This window comes from Leopardus geoffroyi, chromosome D4 (assembly GCF_018350155.1).
Source record: "Leopardus geoffroyi isolate Oge1 chromosome D4, O.geoffroyi_Oge1_pat1.0, whole genome shotgun sequence".
NCBI classification, from domain to species: Eukaryota; Metazoa; Chordata; class Mammalia; order Carnivora; family Felidae; genus Leopardus; species Leopardus geoffroyi.
The window spans coordinates 7717773-7735754 of record NC_059342.1 but is presented as its reverse complement, the minus strand read 5'-3'; the positions used below and the strand labels follow the sequence as shown (position 1 = coordinate 7735754).

Here is a 17982-nt window from a genome sequence, read left to right as displayed (position 1 = left end):
CTTCCAAGTGTCTCATCCTACTTGGAATTAGCCTGAAAAGACGTGCTGAACTGAATGGCTCTGAAAGCCACTGAGCCCTGGCCAGCAAATGAGCCCTGGCATTGCCCTGAGAACATCTAGTGAGAACTCGCAGGCCGGGATTCCTCATATGGAGGCGATTTTCCTGGGGAGTATGTCTCTAACGTGTCTGGCAAGGCTGTCTGAGGTCGTGGGAGGGGACTGAGGAATTGTGGGATGGCAGGCTTCAGGGCTAAACGGAGTCCACACCACCACCCAACCCCCTGAGCCCCGTGGGCAGGAGGCCCTCAGGGAGAGGGGGGAGGATTTGGATTGCAAGACAACCTGTGTCACGGGCATCTCGGTTCTGGTTCTGAGCAAGGCAGCGAGCTCCTTTGCCTTGCTTCCTAATTCTATTTCTTCATCTGGGAATAAAAGACGCGGCACACTCTCGATGGTTTTCTGGTCTTTTCTCTGGTGCTTCAGCCGCTTTTCCTTTCTGTCGAGGTCCAATGGGGGCAGAGATGTGTGGATGGCACAAGTCACAGTACGGAGAAGTCTGAGCCTGATATTGGAGGCTTGATGGAAGAAAGGGATTCCGTTTCCCTCCGTCCCCCAGCAAGTGAGTCAGGCTCATACACAAGGGTTTGATTAACAAAGAGAGAAAAGGCAGAGGGGGAGGGGGAAGGAGGCAAAGATTGTCAGCAATATAAAATCTCATCTTTCTGTAATTAGGGATGATGTGGCTATAGGGTGAACTGTGATTACTTGCTATAAAGAGGGGAGAATTCAACCAACTAAAAGGACAGAATCCATTAAGGAGTCAGCCAGAATTTACATTCCCACAAACCGACTCTATAGCTATACATAGATTATATATCTACCTACAAATGATACATCTATGTATCTATCTAGGGAATATATAATTATACGGTAATTATACGTCATTCTTACCTATTCATTCACACAAGTTCCAAACTTTGGCCATGCCCTCTTGACTACCACATATTACATAAAGTACTGATGGTGAGCAAAGGAAGACAGATGTGGGGGCTATTACACCAAGGTGTTAGCAATGCTGATCGCAGAGACGTTGGGGGGGAGTAAAATATACCTACTGAGCCTTCAACTCAGTCCACATTTGGCTGTTTGCTAATTCTGACTAAAGTTTTCTCCATGTTCAAATAAGTAACATTACATGGCAGTAAATTAACATAATTTTAAAATATACCATGTCCCTTCATATAAAGTACTAATAAAAGTTTAAATGTAAACTATTCTGGCTGAGATAAATGAACACCTTGAGAAGTCCTTGATTTGGAAAGGGAAGGGACTCCAACAGAAATCTTAACTTTTACGCATACATAGAAAAGGTGAAAAGTGACAAGATGTGATTATGATTATCCAACGATTGCTAGGAACCAGGGAATAAGAATTCAGCACGGAAAAGCCCAGTGTAAGAAACGAGTGTGTAAATGTGATTGATTTTCAAGTACAGCACATAGATTTAATTTTGTCACTGCTGAAAAATGGTACATGGGATGTTATTGAAAAATCTCTCCCAATCTTGCTAATTTAAATTTAATTTTTATAGACCTGCTTACTAGTTAACCAGCTCAAGGTAGGCTAGAATTAAGCACATCAAAATCAGAGGGGTGAGGGGGCAGGGGAGGAGGGCAAAAGCGGGGAAGTCCCTCTGTTAGAGGGAAGGTCCTGGGAGCTTCTGGAACAATCACTGACAACTTGTAACAAGACAGATGTCAGTAATGTTTTATTTATTTTTTAAAATTTTTAAATGTTTATTTATTTCTGAGAGAGGGAGACAGACTATGAGCGGGGGAGGGGCAAAGAAAAAGGAAGACACAGAATCCGATGCAGGGTCCAGGTTCTGAGCTGTTAGCACAGAGCCTGACGCAGTGCTCGAATTCATGAACTGCAAGATCGTGACCTGAGCCTAAGTCAGAAGCTTAACTGACTGAGCTACCCGGGCGCCCTGGAAACGTTTTTTTCTTAAAGCCAAAAGGACTCAAGAAACTTGAGTGGTTTCAGGCCATTCACTCCAGAAACGAGTGAAGAACCAAGAACACACACACTTAAACGGGAGCTCATTACGCCAAAGGTGGAAAGTTCTCACTGTTATTGAAGGTCGGGTGTGGGGCCTCACGTTCCCTTTGTCTTAGTGTCCTCGCTGATTTTCCAACCTTGGTTTTTGAACACATGCTCACACACCTACCACAATGGATATGATCTGAGTATTCTGCCCAAAACAGGGAATTTTTTTTTTTTAAATCCAAAGCCAGGGAATTAAAATATTTTGATGCTAAAATAAACAAGTTTGATGCTGAGTCTAAGTTGCAGTGATTTACAATTTTCCTCCCATGGAACAGCTCATCCCCCATCACGTCAGGACAAGATGACGACGTCACTCTAATTCATTCTGAGTTACGGCAGTGTCCAAGAGCCAGAGGAGAGAAGGTCTGAAATCTTTCTAGGTCCAACTCTGTCCCCCCCCTGCTGTGGATCCACAGTTGACATTTCACAGATTCCATTTAACACAGCTCACCAGTCTCTTCTTTGAAACATTAGAAGATTGTTAATGTCAGAACGCACACAACGGACTAGAATTTTTTTTTTTTGAGACATCACTGCTTACCAGAAACACTTCACACAAAAGCAAACCAGAGAACTGAGTCAACCGTTTGTACTCATTCAGTGGAGGAGTTTATGTAACCTCAGCATGAGCCATGGTTCAATGGTTTGTACCCTTCCCCCAACCTCCTGCCAAAAAACAAAACAGAACAACACAACAACAACAAAACCCAGGCAGGAAACAGGTTTTAAAGGGCTCTTCAAAAAGCTTCTGGGAAAAAAGGACTTAAAAAGGCTTCTATAGCTACGTATCTACACACATCTTAGGAAACGTCTGGTTGTTCGGGGTAGCTAGTCGGTTACAGTCCTTCCGTTCTGTGGTCTGCTCCCACCCTCGGCTCATACTGAGTCTCCCAACCTTGCAGTGAGGTGGGCCAGAAGCAAAGAGGCCATCTTTCCTGTAAATACAGTACTCAGAAACAATCTTACATCGTTTCACAGAATGGTAGGTCCCAACGGAGAAACACAGAACGAGTGAGGTTCACGTGCAGAAAAATTGCAGATGGCAGGAGAAGGAGACAGATATCGCTGAAGACCCACTGGGGTTGGATTCTGGCTCTGTTCCTCACTAGCTGGGTAATGTTGAATAAATTCCCCGACTTCTCCCAGCTTCAAATTCAAGTACAAAGTAAAGATAATCTTAGCCTCTACTGGGGATCGTAAAATCTGAAATAACATATTCCTTTCTTCATCCAAGAGATATTTACTGAGCGCTGACCCAGTGTGTGGCTCTATTCTGATCACTAGGGACAGCGAAAGACATGACCCGCATCCCTGCCCTTGTGGGGCTTATATTTTGGTGAGGGGAGGCAGACAATGAACAAAGTCAAATAAGCAAACTATACATTGCACTTGGGACACGAGTACCAGGGAGAAAAATCAAGAATGGAAGGTGAAGGCTGGGGGTAGATTATGAACAATTTTAAATTGGGAGGTCAGAGATCTCAGAGTATTTTAGAATGAATGTCTGACTCTTTCCAGCTGATCAATACATGTTTATGGAAGGACTGCTCTCAACAGAACGTGCACTTAAGGTAGCTGTGACATTGACCCATACCCAGTGCTTGACAGCTGTGTAAGACTGTGGTTCCAGCACGGCATTCTATTTCTATTGAGTTCTTGAAATAAAAAATATTAGAGGACTCTCTCCTCTCTTGACTACTCAGATACGGATACCATGGCTCAAAGAAAACAAGGCATTTGGTCAGTTGGCTAATTTTCTAGTTCTAAGGGCAGATATGGTGGCCTTGTGTAAGAGTCTCATTTCTCGGTACTGGGTTTTCCAACAGAGTATCCTGAGTTCACAAATTCATACAATCATATAATGTTCTAGCTGAAGGGCACTGGAGCACCACCTTATTTTGATGACATAAAGTAGGCCCAAAGACACAAAATGGTTGCCCAGTCACACAGCTAGTTCTCCAGACCTCGCTTTATCCTAATAAGGAAAGATGCCCTCTAGTGGAGATGCAGGGCAAGGTGAATGGGCGGGGTGAGGGAGGGGGATAGGGGACCCCTGTGAGCGTCTGAGATTCTGAACCTTATCACCAGCTGATGGGGATGGGTGGATCAGCAACCCACTGCCTTTAACAAACTTGGCAATGAGTGTCCCAGTTTGCTCTGGTGAACTCACTCTGTTAGGCGCTATGCTCTTCATATGGCCAAGCTGGGCTTATACCTTTTGTCTTTTCCAACTGGATCAGTGCTTTCAGATAACGCTCTCTCTCCTGTCTCTAAGTCCAAGGTATTTCTGTGTCAACTACATACTGTATTTCTTCAAACAAAATTGACTAACAGACCATGTTGCAGGTTAAGCACATGTCATAAGTACGTCTTACTTTTCTTCATTTGTGCTGTGTATGCAAGCAGCTGTAACCAGCAATACAGGACTGAGCGTCTTAGCACCGCGTTGGGGGTTAATACTTTGAAAAGAGGGGTTTCCATGATCAAGTGGATTAAATGTTGGTTGATATGTGCTTTGGACAGTTCTCCCCCCCGCTCCCCCAGGGGGGTAACAGACCTCCCAAAGAAGGAAGAATGCATCAGAACAACTTGTTTCATTGTATTCACACGGAAAATATTATTGATTTGCTGCTAGGGAGTAGAAATAATAGATACAAACTGGTCTATGGTGGATTTGGGGAGGTATTTGTTATCCCCCAGAGAACTGCGGTGGTTTTTAAATTCATCTGTGAAAACCGATCAATAAAAAATGGCTTTAGCAGTTGGCCAACTACAGAGGGGGGAAAAAAGGAATCCTTTTCAAAACCTAAAAAGAAAAGCACAGTTTTAAGGATTTCACATCTGATTTAACATCTAAAAAAAACCCCCCAATGATAATACCCCACTTTGTATAGCCAGACAGCACTCCATTTTAGTAGACTTTAGTGGTCTTTATAACGATTTATGAATCACTTCATGAATTCCTGGCTGACTCATCTGGGTGACTATAGTATCTACTTATACTTCCCTTCTGTCTCACAAAAGAGACACTTGGACTGAGTTCAATCCAGATTTGTCCCCGAATGAATCACAGCACGTTACTGGGGGAACTGCAAATTGAATTCTGCTTCTGAGACAATCAAGACCAGCTTTCAGTAATGAAGAAACAGCCGCTGGGAAGTGTGGGTAATTGCAACACTGTCCATCTGGGCAGGGCCAGAGCAGGCCAAGAGCTGTCCGTCCGTCCGAGGATTCTGTTCCAAACCAGTCGAAGAGCTGAATCCATCTCCTGGAAGGGCTTAGCGTTTCATTCTCCTCACGAGAGGCTGGGTCAATATTAACTGCAGATAATTTATCACAGTGGACAAGACCAGGACTCAAAAATGATTGCCTGTGCCTCCACAGACCGTGACAGAATGAGGGCTGTGAATCGGGCTGTAGGTGAAATGATCACCGAGGCTTTTTACAGAAGACCCATGTGTATATTCTGATGAGTGAGTGATTCTGGGAAGTAGAAAGGATCGTGTTCTAGAGGACACTTTGCTCCGTTTGGGGAGAGGGGGTCAGTTCTCACTCCAGAAAACAAAGTTATCAGTGCCCGAGGCAGAGAAGTGTTTTTTTTTTTTTTTCGGGTGTAGACTGAAGCAGGGCCGAGGGCATCACAGTACCTCCCCACTGTGGAAACGAACAGGGAGGGGGAGAGGACACCCAGATATGTCAGAGAAATGAATTATGCAGGACACATTTAACCAAGAGCCGGAATTTTTTGGACTATCTTGACTGCAGAGTTGGCTGTGACTCAGTTGTTTGTCTATTTCAGAATCTGATGTGATGGGGAGAAAGGGAAGAAAAGTCTGATTCTGCCAAATCCTCTTTACAAAAAAAAACAAAAAAAAAAAAACAAAAAAAAAACAAAAAAAAAAACCACCGACCAGAAGAGAATTTATCCTGAGTGGTCTTAGACATTTGATGTCAAAAATGCTGCAATTAAAAAAACCAAAAATCAAACAAAACAAAACAAAACAAAAAACCTTCTGCAGTGATACCATCCTTTGGGCAGCTCTGAGCAGGTCAAGGCAAAGGGATCAACTCATGGCCCTGTGGCAAAGAGAAGACTCTCTCTTGTTCGGCTCGGTGTTAGGCACAGAGTGCATCGGATGAAAGAAAAACGTTCAGGAGGGAGAGTAATGAGAAAGCCAGATGAAAAACGAGGGAGAAAAATGTTGTTTGGGGGTACACACGAGAAAGGGAGGCGCGGGCAGATAAAAAACCGCCCCTTCCGTGCCTTTCCCCTGGTCTCAAAATGTGAGCACGAGTCTCCTGACGACATCAGAAGAACTTTACTTCTAGAATTAACTTCAGATGCCATCCTGCTGCCCAGGATGGCCAGGTGCCTTTGAAAGCCACTGCCAAATGAGACCCTGAGAGTCAATATAATGCATCAATTTGAAAAGGAACTAACTGGGTCGTGATTTGGTCAGTAATAACATGTGCTGTTTATGTGTGATTTATTGTTTTCATCTTCAGGATGCCAGGTTACTATTGTAGTAACCACAAAGGAATTTTCTGTACCTTCCCCTGAATACAAGGCTCAACGTCTGGTTAGAGAAATGAATGGGAGGAAAACACATCTAGTAAAAATTCCCAAGTAGAGAAGGGCCCTTGGCTCTTATACACAGAAAGAGCATCAAATGCTTGGGGGTGTTTGCTACCATTTTGTATCTCCTCATCGAGTCCTACTCAGAGATAAGTACAGTCTATGATAAATGTTGGTCATTGCTGTTGACAAATTACTCTGTTGAACAGACTGAGCTCCCGGGCAGGTGCCAATTTCTGTGTCCAGGTAGACGGTACCTTTGCACAGTTGGTGCTGATGTCCAGTTGTATATTCTATCTGCCCAGAGACCACAATTTCTGTTTCTGAGGGGAGATCCTCTTATTCAAGAGAACGATTCCAGTCATTTACTGTGAAGAAGATGATTAAAACAGAGAAAGGTGTTTCTCCTTTCAACAAAACAGAAAAGCAACTGACGACTATTTTTTCAGTAAAGGAAGCAAAGAACCTTTGTCTCTCGGTTTCTGCTCCCCTCAGTGGTCTCCTCACCACTAACAGGCAGATGGACCTTCACATGCAAAAAAGGACACAATACAGTTTCTTCCCAGCCAATTCCCCCCCCTCCCGCCCCCACACAAGAGGGGAAAAGATAAAGTTGATTTCCACATGCCACTAGAAACACTCAGGAAAGGCTTTCCTTCGAACAGCCTTTTCTTTGTCAGACACCAGGCACCTTGCAATGGGCCAATGTCTTGAGACTCAGGCTAGAAAGGCTCGTGGGCTTTCTGTTTAGGGATTCTGCCTCCCTAGGACTTGTTTCAGAGAAGCTCTGTGACAGGAACACACAGATACATGTCAAGAACATAATGGCTTAGTTTGAACTCCATGTTGCCCCGTGCCAACGCACTCCAGTAGAGGTCGCAAGAAAAGGAATTCTATTTTACCTCAAGCCTTCCTTGTTATTGTCATGACTCACTTTCCTGACTGAAAATCCAAGGGGACTAAAAAAAAAAAAAAACATCATCTTGGGCTTTGCATGAGGTGGATTTGTTTGGAATGTGGGAACAAAATAAAGATGGCTGACTTGGCCTTCAGGGGTGAAATGAACGAGACCTCTTTAAAAGGAAGAACGACTATGGGGCGCCTGGGTGGCGCAGTCGGTGAAGCGTCCGACTTCAGCCAGGTCACGATCTCGCGGTCCGTGAGTTCGAGCCCCGCGTCGGGCTCTGGGCTGATGGCTCAGAGCCTGGAGCCTGTTTCCGATTCTGTGTCTCCCTCTCTCTCTGCCCCTCCCCCGTTCATGCTCTGTCTCTCTCTGTCCCAAAAATAAATAAACGTTGAAAAAAAAAAATTAAAAAAAAAAAAAAAAAAAAAGGAAGAACGACTACACTTCAAAACTAAAAAGAAATACATGGAAAGCAATCTGATGTGAAGGGATATCTGGACCCAGAGTCAAGCTATTTGTTTGGTGTAGTGACACGCGTGTGCTCGCATCAGCGTCTCCTGCTTTGCCCTGAGGTGACGCAGAGGAGAACGTGCACTTGGAAGGCCAGCCGTCACCTGCCCCGGATTCCTGTTACCTTTCCCAGAAGTGATAAAGGAGTCATAGCTGCAGTCCTCCCTTCTGTTCGCATCCTGTTCACTCCACACAATCCCCAAGCGCTGAGGGCGGTGGGGGAAGAGCTGTAAGCATGGCATTGTCTCTGCTCTCAGGGAGCTACGGCTCTAGTGGATCGTAAGCCAATCAGTAAGCAGACAGTGTAATCTCAGGGGCTGTTAAATCTATGAAGAGAAATAGAGTTAACAGAAGAGAGCAGGGTTGGGGGGTGTGAGCGGGGGGGTGGGGGTTCAGGTGAAGTGGTCAAGCGAGGCCTTTCCAAAGCGGTTTGCGTTTGAGCAGACACCAGGAACGAAGGCACAGATCATGTTAAGTTCCGGTGAAGGTGCCTTTCAAGTTTCAGGAACAGCATGCACAAAGGCCCTGAGGCAAGGTGAGCTGGTGTTTTCCAGGAATCGCAAGAAAGCCAGTGTGGCTGGGGCAGAACAAGCAGGAGGAGCAGTGGTAAATGGATGTGATTAAGGCCAGACCACAGAGGGCCCAGGAGCCTACAATAAGGAGTTCAGACTTTATCCAAGTGTGGTGGGGGAAGGGCCCCAGTAGGAAATCGTCAGATATTCCATTTACATTTTAATACAAGTTTTTTTTTTTTAATGTTTATTTATTCTTGAGAGGCGGAGCAAGCGTGGGGGAGGGGCAGAGAGAGAGAGACTCAGAATCCGAAGCAGGTTCCTGGCTCTGAGCCATCAGCACAGAGCCCAACGCGGGGCTCAAACCCAGGAGCTGCGAAATCATGACCTGAGCTGGAGTTGGGTGCTTAACTCACTGAGCCACCCAGGTGCCCCTGCATTTACAGTTTAAAGGACAGCTCACATGGTGTGGGTGCTATGGGGCAATGGCCTTGCCTATGCTAATGGGGTGAGGGGAGAAGGGGATGGTGTGAGCAGACCAGACCCTGGCGTGGGGGACAGTTTCAGGACTGCAAGAGTTGAGATGGGAGGGGACAGTGGAGCTGATCAGGCTTAAGACGTGTTTGAAGGTCGAGCTAACAGGACTTAGGGATTAATCAGATGAGAGAATGCTAGAGAAGGGGAGGAATCAAAGTTGACTCCCAGGCTTTTTAGTACTTAATAGTAAACGAAGGTAGCTCATTATTCTCCTCCGTTATCAAGAAAACAGACTGGACTCTGAAAATTATGCTCATAAAAGTTTTGCAGACAACACAGACATTTAAATTAGAGACAGATGAGAGACAAATCAGACAAGACTAGAGAAGCCAGTTCAGCAATGTCCTTTTGTTGTTGTTTTATTCCCACCCCCCCATCGGAGCCATTCACAATCACTAGGTAAGTAAGAAGAAAGGAGCAGGTATCACCGATTTCCCCGTATGTGTGCTAAGAGGAGTAGATCAGGTTGGCATATTTAAGAAGCTGTTAGCAAGGCGAATATCTCTATGAGAAGAAGGCTCGTTCCAAAGGCCAATAACTCAACTGATATCTGCTATAGAGGATAAAGCATGGCTGCGGTCATGGATCAGAACTGAAGAAGTTTAAAGACTTGTGGACTACTCTGCCCTGGAATAAAGATCGAAAAGTACCGGAAACTTTCCACAGATACAAAGAAAAAAAAAAGCACCAGGACCCCAAGCTTTTCCAGTCTAAGACCCAATATTCTAATCTCCATCTTCAAGGCTAGGGTACTGGGATTTTCTGCTTCTTCTAGGCTCACAGCATAGACGTGGGGAACAATGTTCATCACATTCAGTGATTCTCAAATAAAACGTGTGCGCGCGCGCGCGCGCGCGTGTGTGTGTGTGTGTGTGTTTGTGTGTGTATTGTGGGTGGATTTTAATCACCACCTCTCTTGCCCTTGATTATCTGTGAAAGTCACTTTCCTAGAAACTGACCCCTTCATGGGACACTAAATGAAGATAACTGTTTTCAGTATAGAAAGTGCTACAACCCAAAGAGACAGGATGAGGTATGCGATCACGTGGCGTTGGGAGAGCAGACGCCAAGGTGCTGGCGGACTAAATGGCCATTTGAAGCCTCTGTTTTTCAACCACGGCTCTTTCCAGTTATTTCAATGGTGAGCGCTGACAAGCTTTATTTTTGGGCCAGTGCTTAATAATTGCCCTGTAAAGGGGCACCAGGGTGGCTCAGTCGGTTAAGCGTCCGACTTCGCCTCAGGTCATGATCTCACAGTCTTTGAGTTCGAGCCCCATGTCGGACTCTGTGCTGACAGCTTGGAGCCTGGAGCCTGATCCGGATTCTGTGTCTCCCTCTCTCTCTGCCCCTCCCCCTGCTTGCGCTCAGTCTCTATCTCAAAAATAAATTAACATTAAGAAAAAATAGTCGCCCTGTAAGTCACGTACCCTTCTATACCTGTGGGATGTGTCTGTGACCTGTCAGAGGAGTGATTGCTCAGGGGGAATGGTTTTGTTTTTTTTTTTTTTTTTTTTAACATTAAGTGACTCTTCAAAATCCTCGAATATAGGTCATGACTACATAAAATACAAGCTTGGGATTATAAGGGACGAAACTTGTCCTGTCAAATTGTATTAGAAACAGAAAATAACATAAAACCTGTGCTGCCTTGCTGGTTTAGGGTTTACAAAGGACAGCCTTTGTCTCTTGGGGACCAGACAAACTGGTTGTGTATTGTCATTTTTTCTTCTGTTGGGCATAGAATATGTTCTGAACTCTCGCTGGGTGGGTAACAGGATAGGGAGGCCTTAGGAATGTACGCCAGAATCACCAGGGTACCCATCCCGGGCAAATACACAAATCCCTGTCCTCAAGAGAAAGCCTAGTGTCCCCAGTGCCCTTTAAGAGGCTCCTCCCCCATTCACACACGAAGCTCCGCCCATTGCTGGCATTGCCTCCTCTTAGCTTTTGGGCATACCCATGGCCAGGTCCGACGGGCTTTCCGATTTCAGGCAGATGTTCCTTCTTCTACTTCTATTTTTGGGTCATTCCTGTGTATCTTCACAGCCTCTCCTGGCATCACTTCACAATAGCCTAAGTGATGTTTGCCTGTTGATCTGGTCGTCTCTTGTGAAGGCTGGACACTCTGATGGGCGCCCTCATGGCTCATTCGGTTGAGCATCCGACTTCAGCTCAGGTCATGATCTCATGATTCATGACTTCGAGCCCCCGTCGGGCTCTGTGCTGATAGCTCAGAGCCTGGAGCCTGCTTCAGATTCTGTCTTCCTCTCTCTCTGCTCCTTCCCTGCTCAGGCTCTCTCTCACTCTCAAAAATGAATAAATGTTAAAAAGAAAAAAAAAAAAAGACCGGACACTTTGAGAGGGCAGGGTTCTGCCAGTTGTGTCGACCGCTGTGTCCTCAGTGTTTAGCATTATCGCCTGGCACCCAAAGGGCAGCTGAGTAAGTGACTCAAAAAATGAACGTACCCCGGGGCGCCTGGGTGGCGCAGTCGGTTAAGCGTCCGACTTCAGCCAGGTCACGATCTCGCGGTCCGGGAGTTCGAGCCCCGCGTCAGGCTCTGGGCTGATGGCTCAGAGCCTGGAGCCTGTTTCCGATTCTGTGTCTCCCTCTCTCTCTGCCCCTCCCCCGTTCATGCTCTGTCTCTCTCTGTCCCAAAAATAAATAAACGCTGAAAAAAAAAAAATGAACGTACCCCAATGCTGGGATAGATTTTGATAAACTTGAATGTTTCATATGATGCTTCTGAGTTTAGCCATTATTGCACATATACTAGGAGATTAACAAGAGAGAGGAAAGATTACGTGGGGTGCGTGCGTGTGCACACGCATGTGTGTGTGAGGCTGAAAAAAAAAAATCTGAGTGGGTGAAGATATCAATGTTCCTGCTTGTTTAGAAAATCCCGGGGAAGAAAGGACAGCAAAGCTAACAGACCTAGTTTTGAGCTGTTCAGACGCTACAGATGGAGACAGGAATGGATGGTGAGTAGCAGGCTTCTCGTAGTGAAGATCACAGAAAAGCAACGTAGGGAACCCCCACAGTGGATGACAGCAGGGGGGGTCCTAGCAATGTGTGCGTGCGCATGCGTGTGAACATACGCACGAGAGCAATTGTGTGTTGTAGCAAAGTATGCGGGTTGCACGAGATGGCTGGAACCCGAAGAACTGGTCCACCACCGTCCAGACCAACGAATCAGGGGGGACCGTTCTTTTCTAGGAGCCTCCCACCTGGACAACGGGAGCCGGCAATGGCCTTTTGTTTCCTAGGCATTCCCCCATGGGTCCTTCTCCCCTGTCAAACCCTCCTTAGCACCTAGCACTGTGGAGCACCGGGCACGCGGTGTGGAGGCTGTAAGGAAATTTTACGTTCCTGCCCTCGGAGAACGAGTAATTCACTTAGCAAGGCAACATCTGGGAAATGACAAATAAATAAAACGGATGATAATAACCAAGTGATGTAACAGGGGAACTTGTCTGCGAGCTGTAAGAAGCAAGGGGGCTTTCTGGGTTGAGAACTAACCCAAGCTCCAGGTTGGGTGATGGTTACTCAAGAAAAGGACAATAATGGAAGGTCCTTATTGTCTTCTTAGGTAGAAAAGATCCTGAAACAAGATGTAGAAACAAACGAACTAAGACAGTGAGCAGGCTGCTTTGACAGGAGCAGAACTGTGCACAATTGCAAAGAAGATACACAGAAAACAGTTGCTGTCCTTAACCCCTTAGCATCCAGAAAAGCTACAACAGGTTTCCCATGCTGGCTTAGAAAATGGTATCAGTGAAGACCAGCCCTGGTTACTCAAAGGCATGGAAAGACTGTACATATACATACCTAGAACTGGAGCAATGTCACATCTGATATGAATAAAAAACAGTCTGGCTTCCCAATACTTGACATGGACTCAAGAAACCAATATTCCTTTTTTTTTGGTTAAGGTATTTTGACTACCTCTTCAAAAACAACGGTCCCTGACATTCCCTGCTGTGGATTCCTGTACTAGATCGTGTACTCCCAGAGGAGGCCACATCATTTCCCTATTTTCGGTCTTCCCTGGTTCAGAGACGGGACTCATCGGAGTCGCTCCATGCGGCCGATCCACAGGTCTCCTTAAGCTCTGTCACTTGTACTACAGAGCACGCCATGTCTGGGCACTTCTGCCAAATGGAGAGAGGCAGCTGTGTTGGACAAGATGAGCGACACAGATCCAGCTGACTTTTCTTGGGACTGTGAAGATTTCTCCGTTTGAAGAAGGGATTTGCATCAATATGTTTGTTTCCTCTGCTCTAACAGACATACTATGAAACAGTATGAATAGACCTTTCCAAAGACACGGGGTTCCTCTTATGGGAAGCCATGGTCATTAAGTACCACTGGCTCGCTCAACGTGACACAGTCAAACACCCCTTCCCTTAATAATGTTTAAATCAACATTCGGTGACGTAGTGTGGTACTGCTTAAATCCCTGAAACGATGTATCATCCAGATACTATTTCGAAATAAAAATGGATACTCGTCAAATTGAGAGAACTTGCGTTTATTTTATTTTACGACTGTAAGGATCAAAGAAGCTGATGCTAACTGGATAGACGCGGTGGACCGTTCCTGACTTCTGACAGTGACTCAGCTCATTTTATTAACAAGTTAAAGCTAAGTAAATGATGAATCAATGCCCGCGAAGCAGGAAAGAATGCCAGTTTCCCACTAAAAATCGCAAAGTGTGATAAACCTATTTCCGTTAAGAAAACTGCTGGAGTTTTTACTGGGGGATTTCCCAGGCAAACAGAGGCAAAGATACATAAACCAGAAGCGGAAGGTAAGCACATTTCCTCTTCGTGTTTTTATGCTGCACACTAATGCAAACACAGGGCAAAAGTCAGGGCTATTTCACATTATCCTCCTCTCCAAAACCCGATTGGAAGAGATAACCTTTCATACACTTGCCCAGTCCAGTTGGGTTGGCAAAGGAATGGGCACACATCTGGTGGGAAGGACACAGCAGCATGGCAAAGCCACAGACGTGAGAAGGCTTCATCGCTCAGCCATATAAAGGACCGTCGTGTCCTTCTCCTTCCTCTCCCTCCTCCCTCGCACGCTGGTCTACCTCGTCAACTACTGTCGTTACTTAACAACATCCTCTGGCTTCTAAACCTCAATCTCAGGGATGCCAAGGTTGCCTGTCTTCACACCATGTCACATGACACTGTCACATGCTGTGGTCCATTTCATCTTAACTCCCCATGGAGCGCAGACAAAGGCTCGAAAGGGTGAAGGGACACCGCATTCCCTAAGAGGTGGTCCTGATGAGGAAGGTGCCTGTAGAGGAGGAAAAGAGCAGGGAAGTCTCAAGTCTGGAACATTCTGCAAAATAGATGTGCTGAGCTCTTCATAAATTGCTAATGTCATGAAGGACAATGATGATGATGATGATGGTAACTTTCTAAAAGGTGAGGAACTTCATTAGATTCAAGAGGACAAAAAAAATATGAGAATTGTGATCTTACTAAATCCTGGATCAGAAAAAAAAAAAAGACGAAAGGAAAGAAAAAAAAAAAAACTCCAGCTAGAAAGAACGTTATTTACACAATCGAGGAAATTTCATATTGACTGCATGTTAGATAATGCTTTATTGATGTTAACTTTCCGGAGTGTGATAATTACATTGTGATTATGCAGGAGAAATGTCCTTCTTAGGAGAGCTTTCCCGAAGTAATTAGGGTTAAAGCTCAATGATATTCACAACAATCTCTCGGAGGGTTTCTGAAACAACAGGCAAGCAAACAAACAAAGGATCTCTGGAAGCAAAAAGAGAAAGAGATAAGACAGAAACAGAAGATGGCAAAATATTCACAGTGGGTAAATATGGATGCAGGGCGTATGGGTGCTCACCCGTACTATTCTGGCAGTTTTTTATATGTTACCAACTTTCAAAGGAAGGAACTGAAAAAAATTAAAATTATGCAACAAGATAAAATATTAAAAACAAACAAAGCCAAGCGGCAGGAGCACCTATGGAACACACTCCAACAGCCTTCGTTGGAGCTGGGCTTTCCAACATCAGGTGTTTGGGTGGTTGTTGTTAACTCCAATAATGGCGAAGATATTTTTCTACATACACTCTTTTTAGGCTGTGTACAAGAAGAAGATACACAGATTGCTTTTCTCTTGTATTCCTGTAAAGAGTCATCATGAGTATTCATAAGAAGATGGGATGAAGGAGACGAGGTCCCGAGAGATGGGCTTCTCAGCTGTGCTACCTTGTGGAGTTAAGATTCTCAACCAGGCAGGAGGAAATGAGATGATGAGAAGCCCATGGCTTACATCATTTAAAACCCAACTGGAAGGGCGCCTGGTGGCTTTGGTTGGTTAAGTGTCCGACTCTTGGTTTCAGCTCACATCATGATCTCGTGGTAGTGGGATCAAGTCCCATGTTGGGCTCAGTACTGAGTATGCAGCCTGCTTGGGATTCTCTCTTTCTCCCTTTGTCCCTCCCCTGCTCATGCGCTCTCTTTCTCTCTCTCTCTCAAAAAAAAAAAAAAAAAAAGTAAATTAAAAAAAACAACAACTGGAAACTTAATAAAATGCTGCAATGGATAAGCTCATCTCAACCTTCAGCAATACATCAGAAAACTGGCAGGACTGCCTGTCCCAGTATCCAGGAACTTAAGAGCTGGTGACCATTTGTACTGTTCTGCTGATAGAGCCCGGAGGAGGAGGCTTGGAGCTGTTTGCACTTGACCACATATGCAGAACAATGAAAAGAAGTCTAACATCTTCCGATCTATATTTCTAACTACTAGACACAGCCGCCTAAAACCCCAACCCTAAAGCCCATTTATTATCATTCTCTCTCCCACTCTCCCTTCTCCTGAACACCCCTTTTGCTGCTGTTAATGACACACTTTTCCACCTATGTCTAGAGGTGTAAGTCGCAAATGAATCCAGCCCTTCCTCTTTACTCCATATAGACATAAATAATTAGCGATTCTGCCTCTTAAATAATAGCCCTTGGATAAATTCTCCATCCTGACCACTTCACCTTAGTTCAAGTTCTCATCTTACTCACAAGAACTCCTGCAACAGCCTCTTTCTTGTTTTCCCCATCCCCTGTCCCTGCACCCAGCCTCAATTACTCTGCCATCTGAGTTCCTTCTCTACAATGACAATCTGATGTGTCTCTCCCCTCAGAGATAGGCTAGAGGGATTCTTCGCTTCCAGTAAGAGGTAAATAATCCCTTACCATAAAATATAAAGCTCCACACGAGCCAACCTACTCTTAACTGACTTCTTCAGTCCTGTCCACTGTGGATGATGGCACCTGAGCATATGGGTACCTCCTTCCACGAGTGTCCTTGCCCCTCTCGCGTCTCGTACGTGTTCCTCTGGCTGCCTTGGATGCTGTTCCCCATTTATCCGTCTGGGAAGTGTGACTCTTCCTTCCATGCCTAGATCACTCTTTCTTTCCCTCTCTACCTGAGGCAGAATTAGGGACACCCTCCTCTTCTGGCTCCTGTGGCATCTCTATTACATCACTGATCCAAAGAGCATTACCATACTTGGATTATATGTCTGTCCTCGCCACTAAATCCTAAGGGCGGCATCATGTTTTAATAATCTTGGCATCTCCAGCACCCGGAACAATGTCCGACATGTAGCATTCCACAGAAGTTTATGAAACAGAGATGTATCGTTAAGTGAAGAGTAGGGGTACGTAAAAAAATATACGGTTTATCAAACTTTAAAACACACATCTAAAAACTCATAGACGAGGCCAACACCAACGAAACCACAGATCGCTGGTGAAATTCCAGACTTCCAAGATTGAAAACCTTTGCTCCCGCTGCCTATTCAACCCATTATTAGTCCCCCAAATGCCTATGACCGCAGCACCGGGGTCCCCACAAGAACTTTTTTTTACCGTGGATGTCTGGGAGTAACCCCTACGTAGGTCAATTCGAGCCTGCGGACACGTGGAGAGGAAAACAAGAGGAACCGTGTGCTGTCCACGCCACTGGCGGGTTCGGAGGTCCACGGACGGACCGAAATATCAAGATTTTAAAAACTGTCCCCAAAACTCTTCATGAGGATAGCATCGACGCAGAATCTTCGGTAAAAAGCCCTTTTCTGGTCGCCCGCATAAAATCCTGTGCCCTTTAACCCTATACTCTCAAAGCTGTCACCGATCCACGGGCTCAAGGCACCGTCTTGCACCTGGAAGGCTTTCCAGCCTGTGGGGACACTGCCTTAAAGAGGAGCCCCCCAAACAGACTGAGGACAGTGTGAGAGGCGGAAATTCGGATGCATTTTCCCAGCGTCGGACACTTCAGTGCCTTCTCATTTTTCCCCCCGCGGAAAAGACGACAGGTAATGAGCTATTTGGTCCACGTGCTTTTTGCACGTGTACTCTTGACATGTCCCCTCTGGAGGACTCAACCCACCACCGATGGATGATCAACAAAATTCAGCAACTGTCATGGCGCTTCTCCGCGCGGCGTACTTCAGCGGCGACACCTACTAGAAGAGAGCCGGCTGGCCTTACCTGTCGGCTCCCGCGTCCACGGCCGCGAGCGGGGGTAGCTGGGGGGCGGGGTGGTGGGGGCTCCCCTGCACGCTGTGTCCCGGAGAAGGGTGACCGACAGTGTGCGGGGCTCCGCTTCGGCTCGAGTGACTGCTGGAGAAGACGGAGGCTGCAATCAAGGAGAACAAGCATCAGACGGCGCGTGTTTAGCCCCGAAGGCTGACCGCGAGTGTTTTAGGGGCTCGCTCTCCTCTCGGTGGCATTAAGGGGACAGTTCCTGGCTCACTGGGTCTACACGGCTTCTGTTTTCATGGTGGAACAGGC

At 45.8% G+C, this 17982-nt stretch overlaps 1 protein-coding gene and 1 long non-coding RNA gene across 6 annotated transcripts in view; both read right to left on the bottom strand.

Annotated features, from left to right (window-relative positions):
- GLIS3 (GLIS family zinc finger 3) overlaps positions 1–17982 on the bottom strand; it is a 448764-nt gene that overhangs the window by 31062 nt on the left and 399720 nt on the right. For all 5 annotated transcript variants that reach the window (XM_045468649.1, XM_045468646.1, XM_045468645.1 and 2 more), the window contains one exon: positions 17680–17827. In XM_045468649.1, coding sequence (XP_045324605.1) covers positions 17680–17827 — 148 coding nt within the window. The remainder of the gene's footprint in view (positions 1–17679; positions 17828–17982) is intronic.
- On the bottom strand, positions 5720–8884 carry LOC123593105. The gene is made up of 2 exons (XR_006710123.1): positions 8026–8884; positions 5720–7776 (listed from the first exon to the last, which is right to left on the bottom strand). It is a non-coding gene; the product is annotated as an uncharacterized LOC123593105 (long non-coding RNA).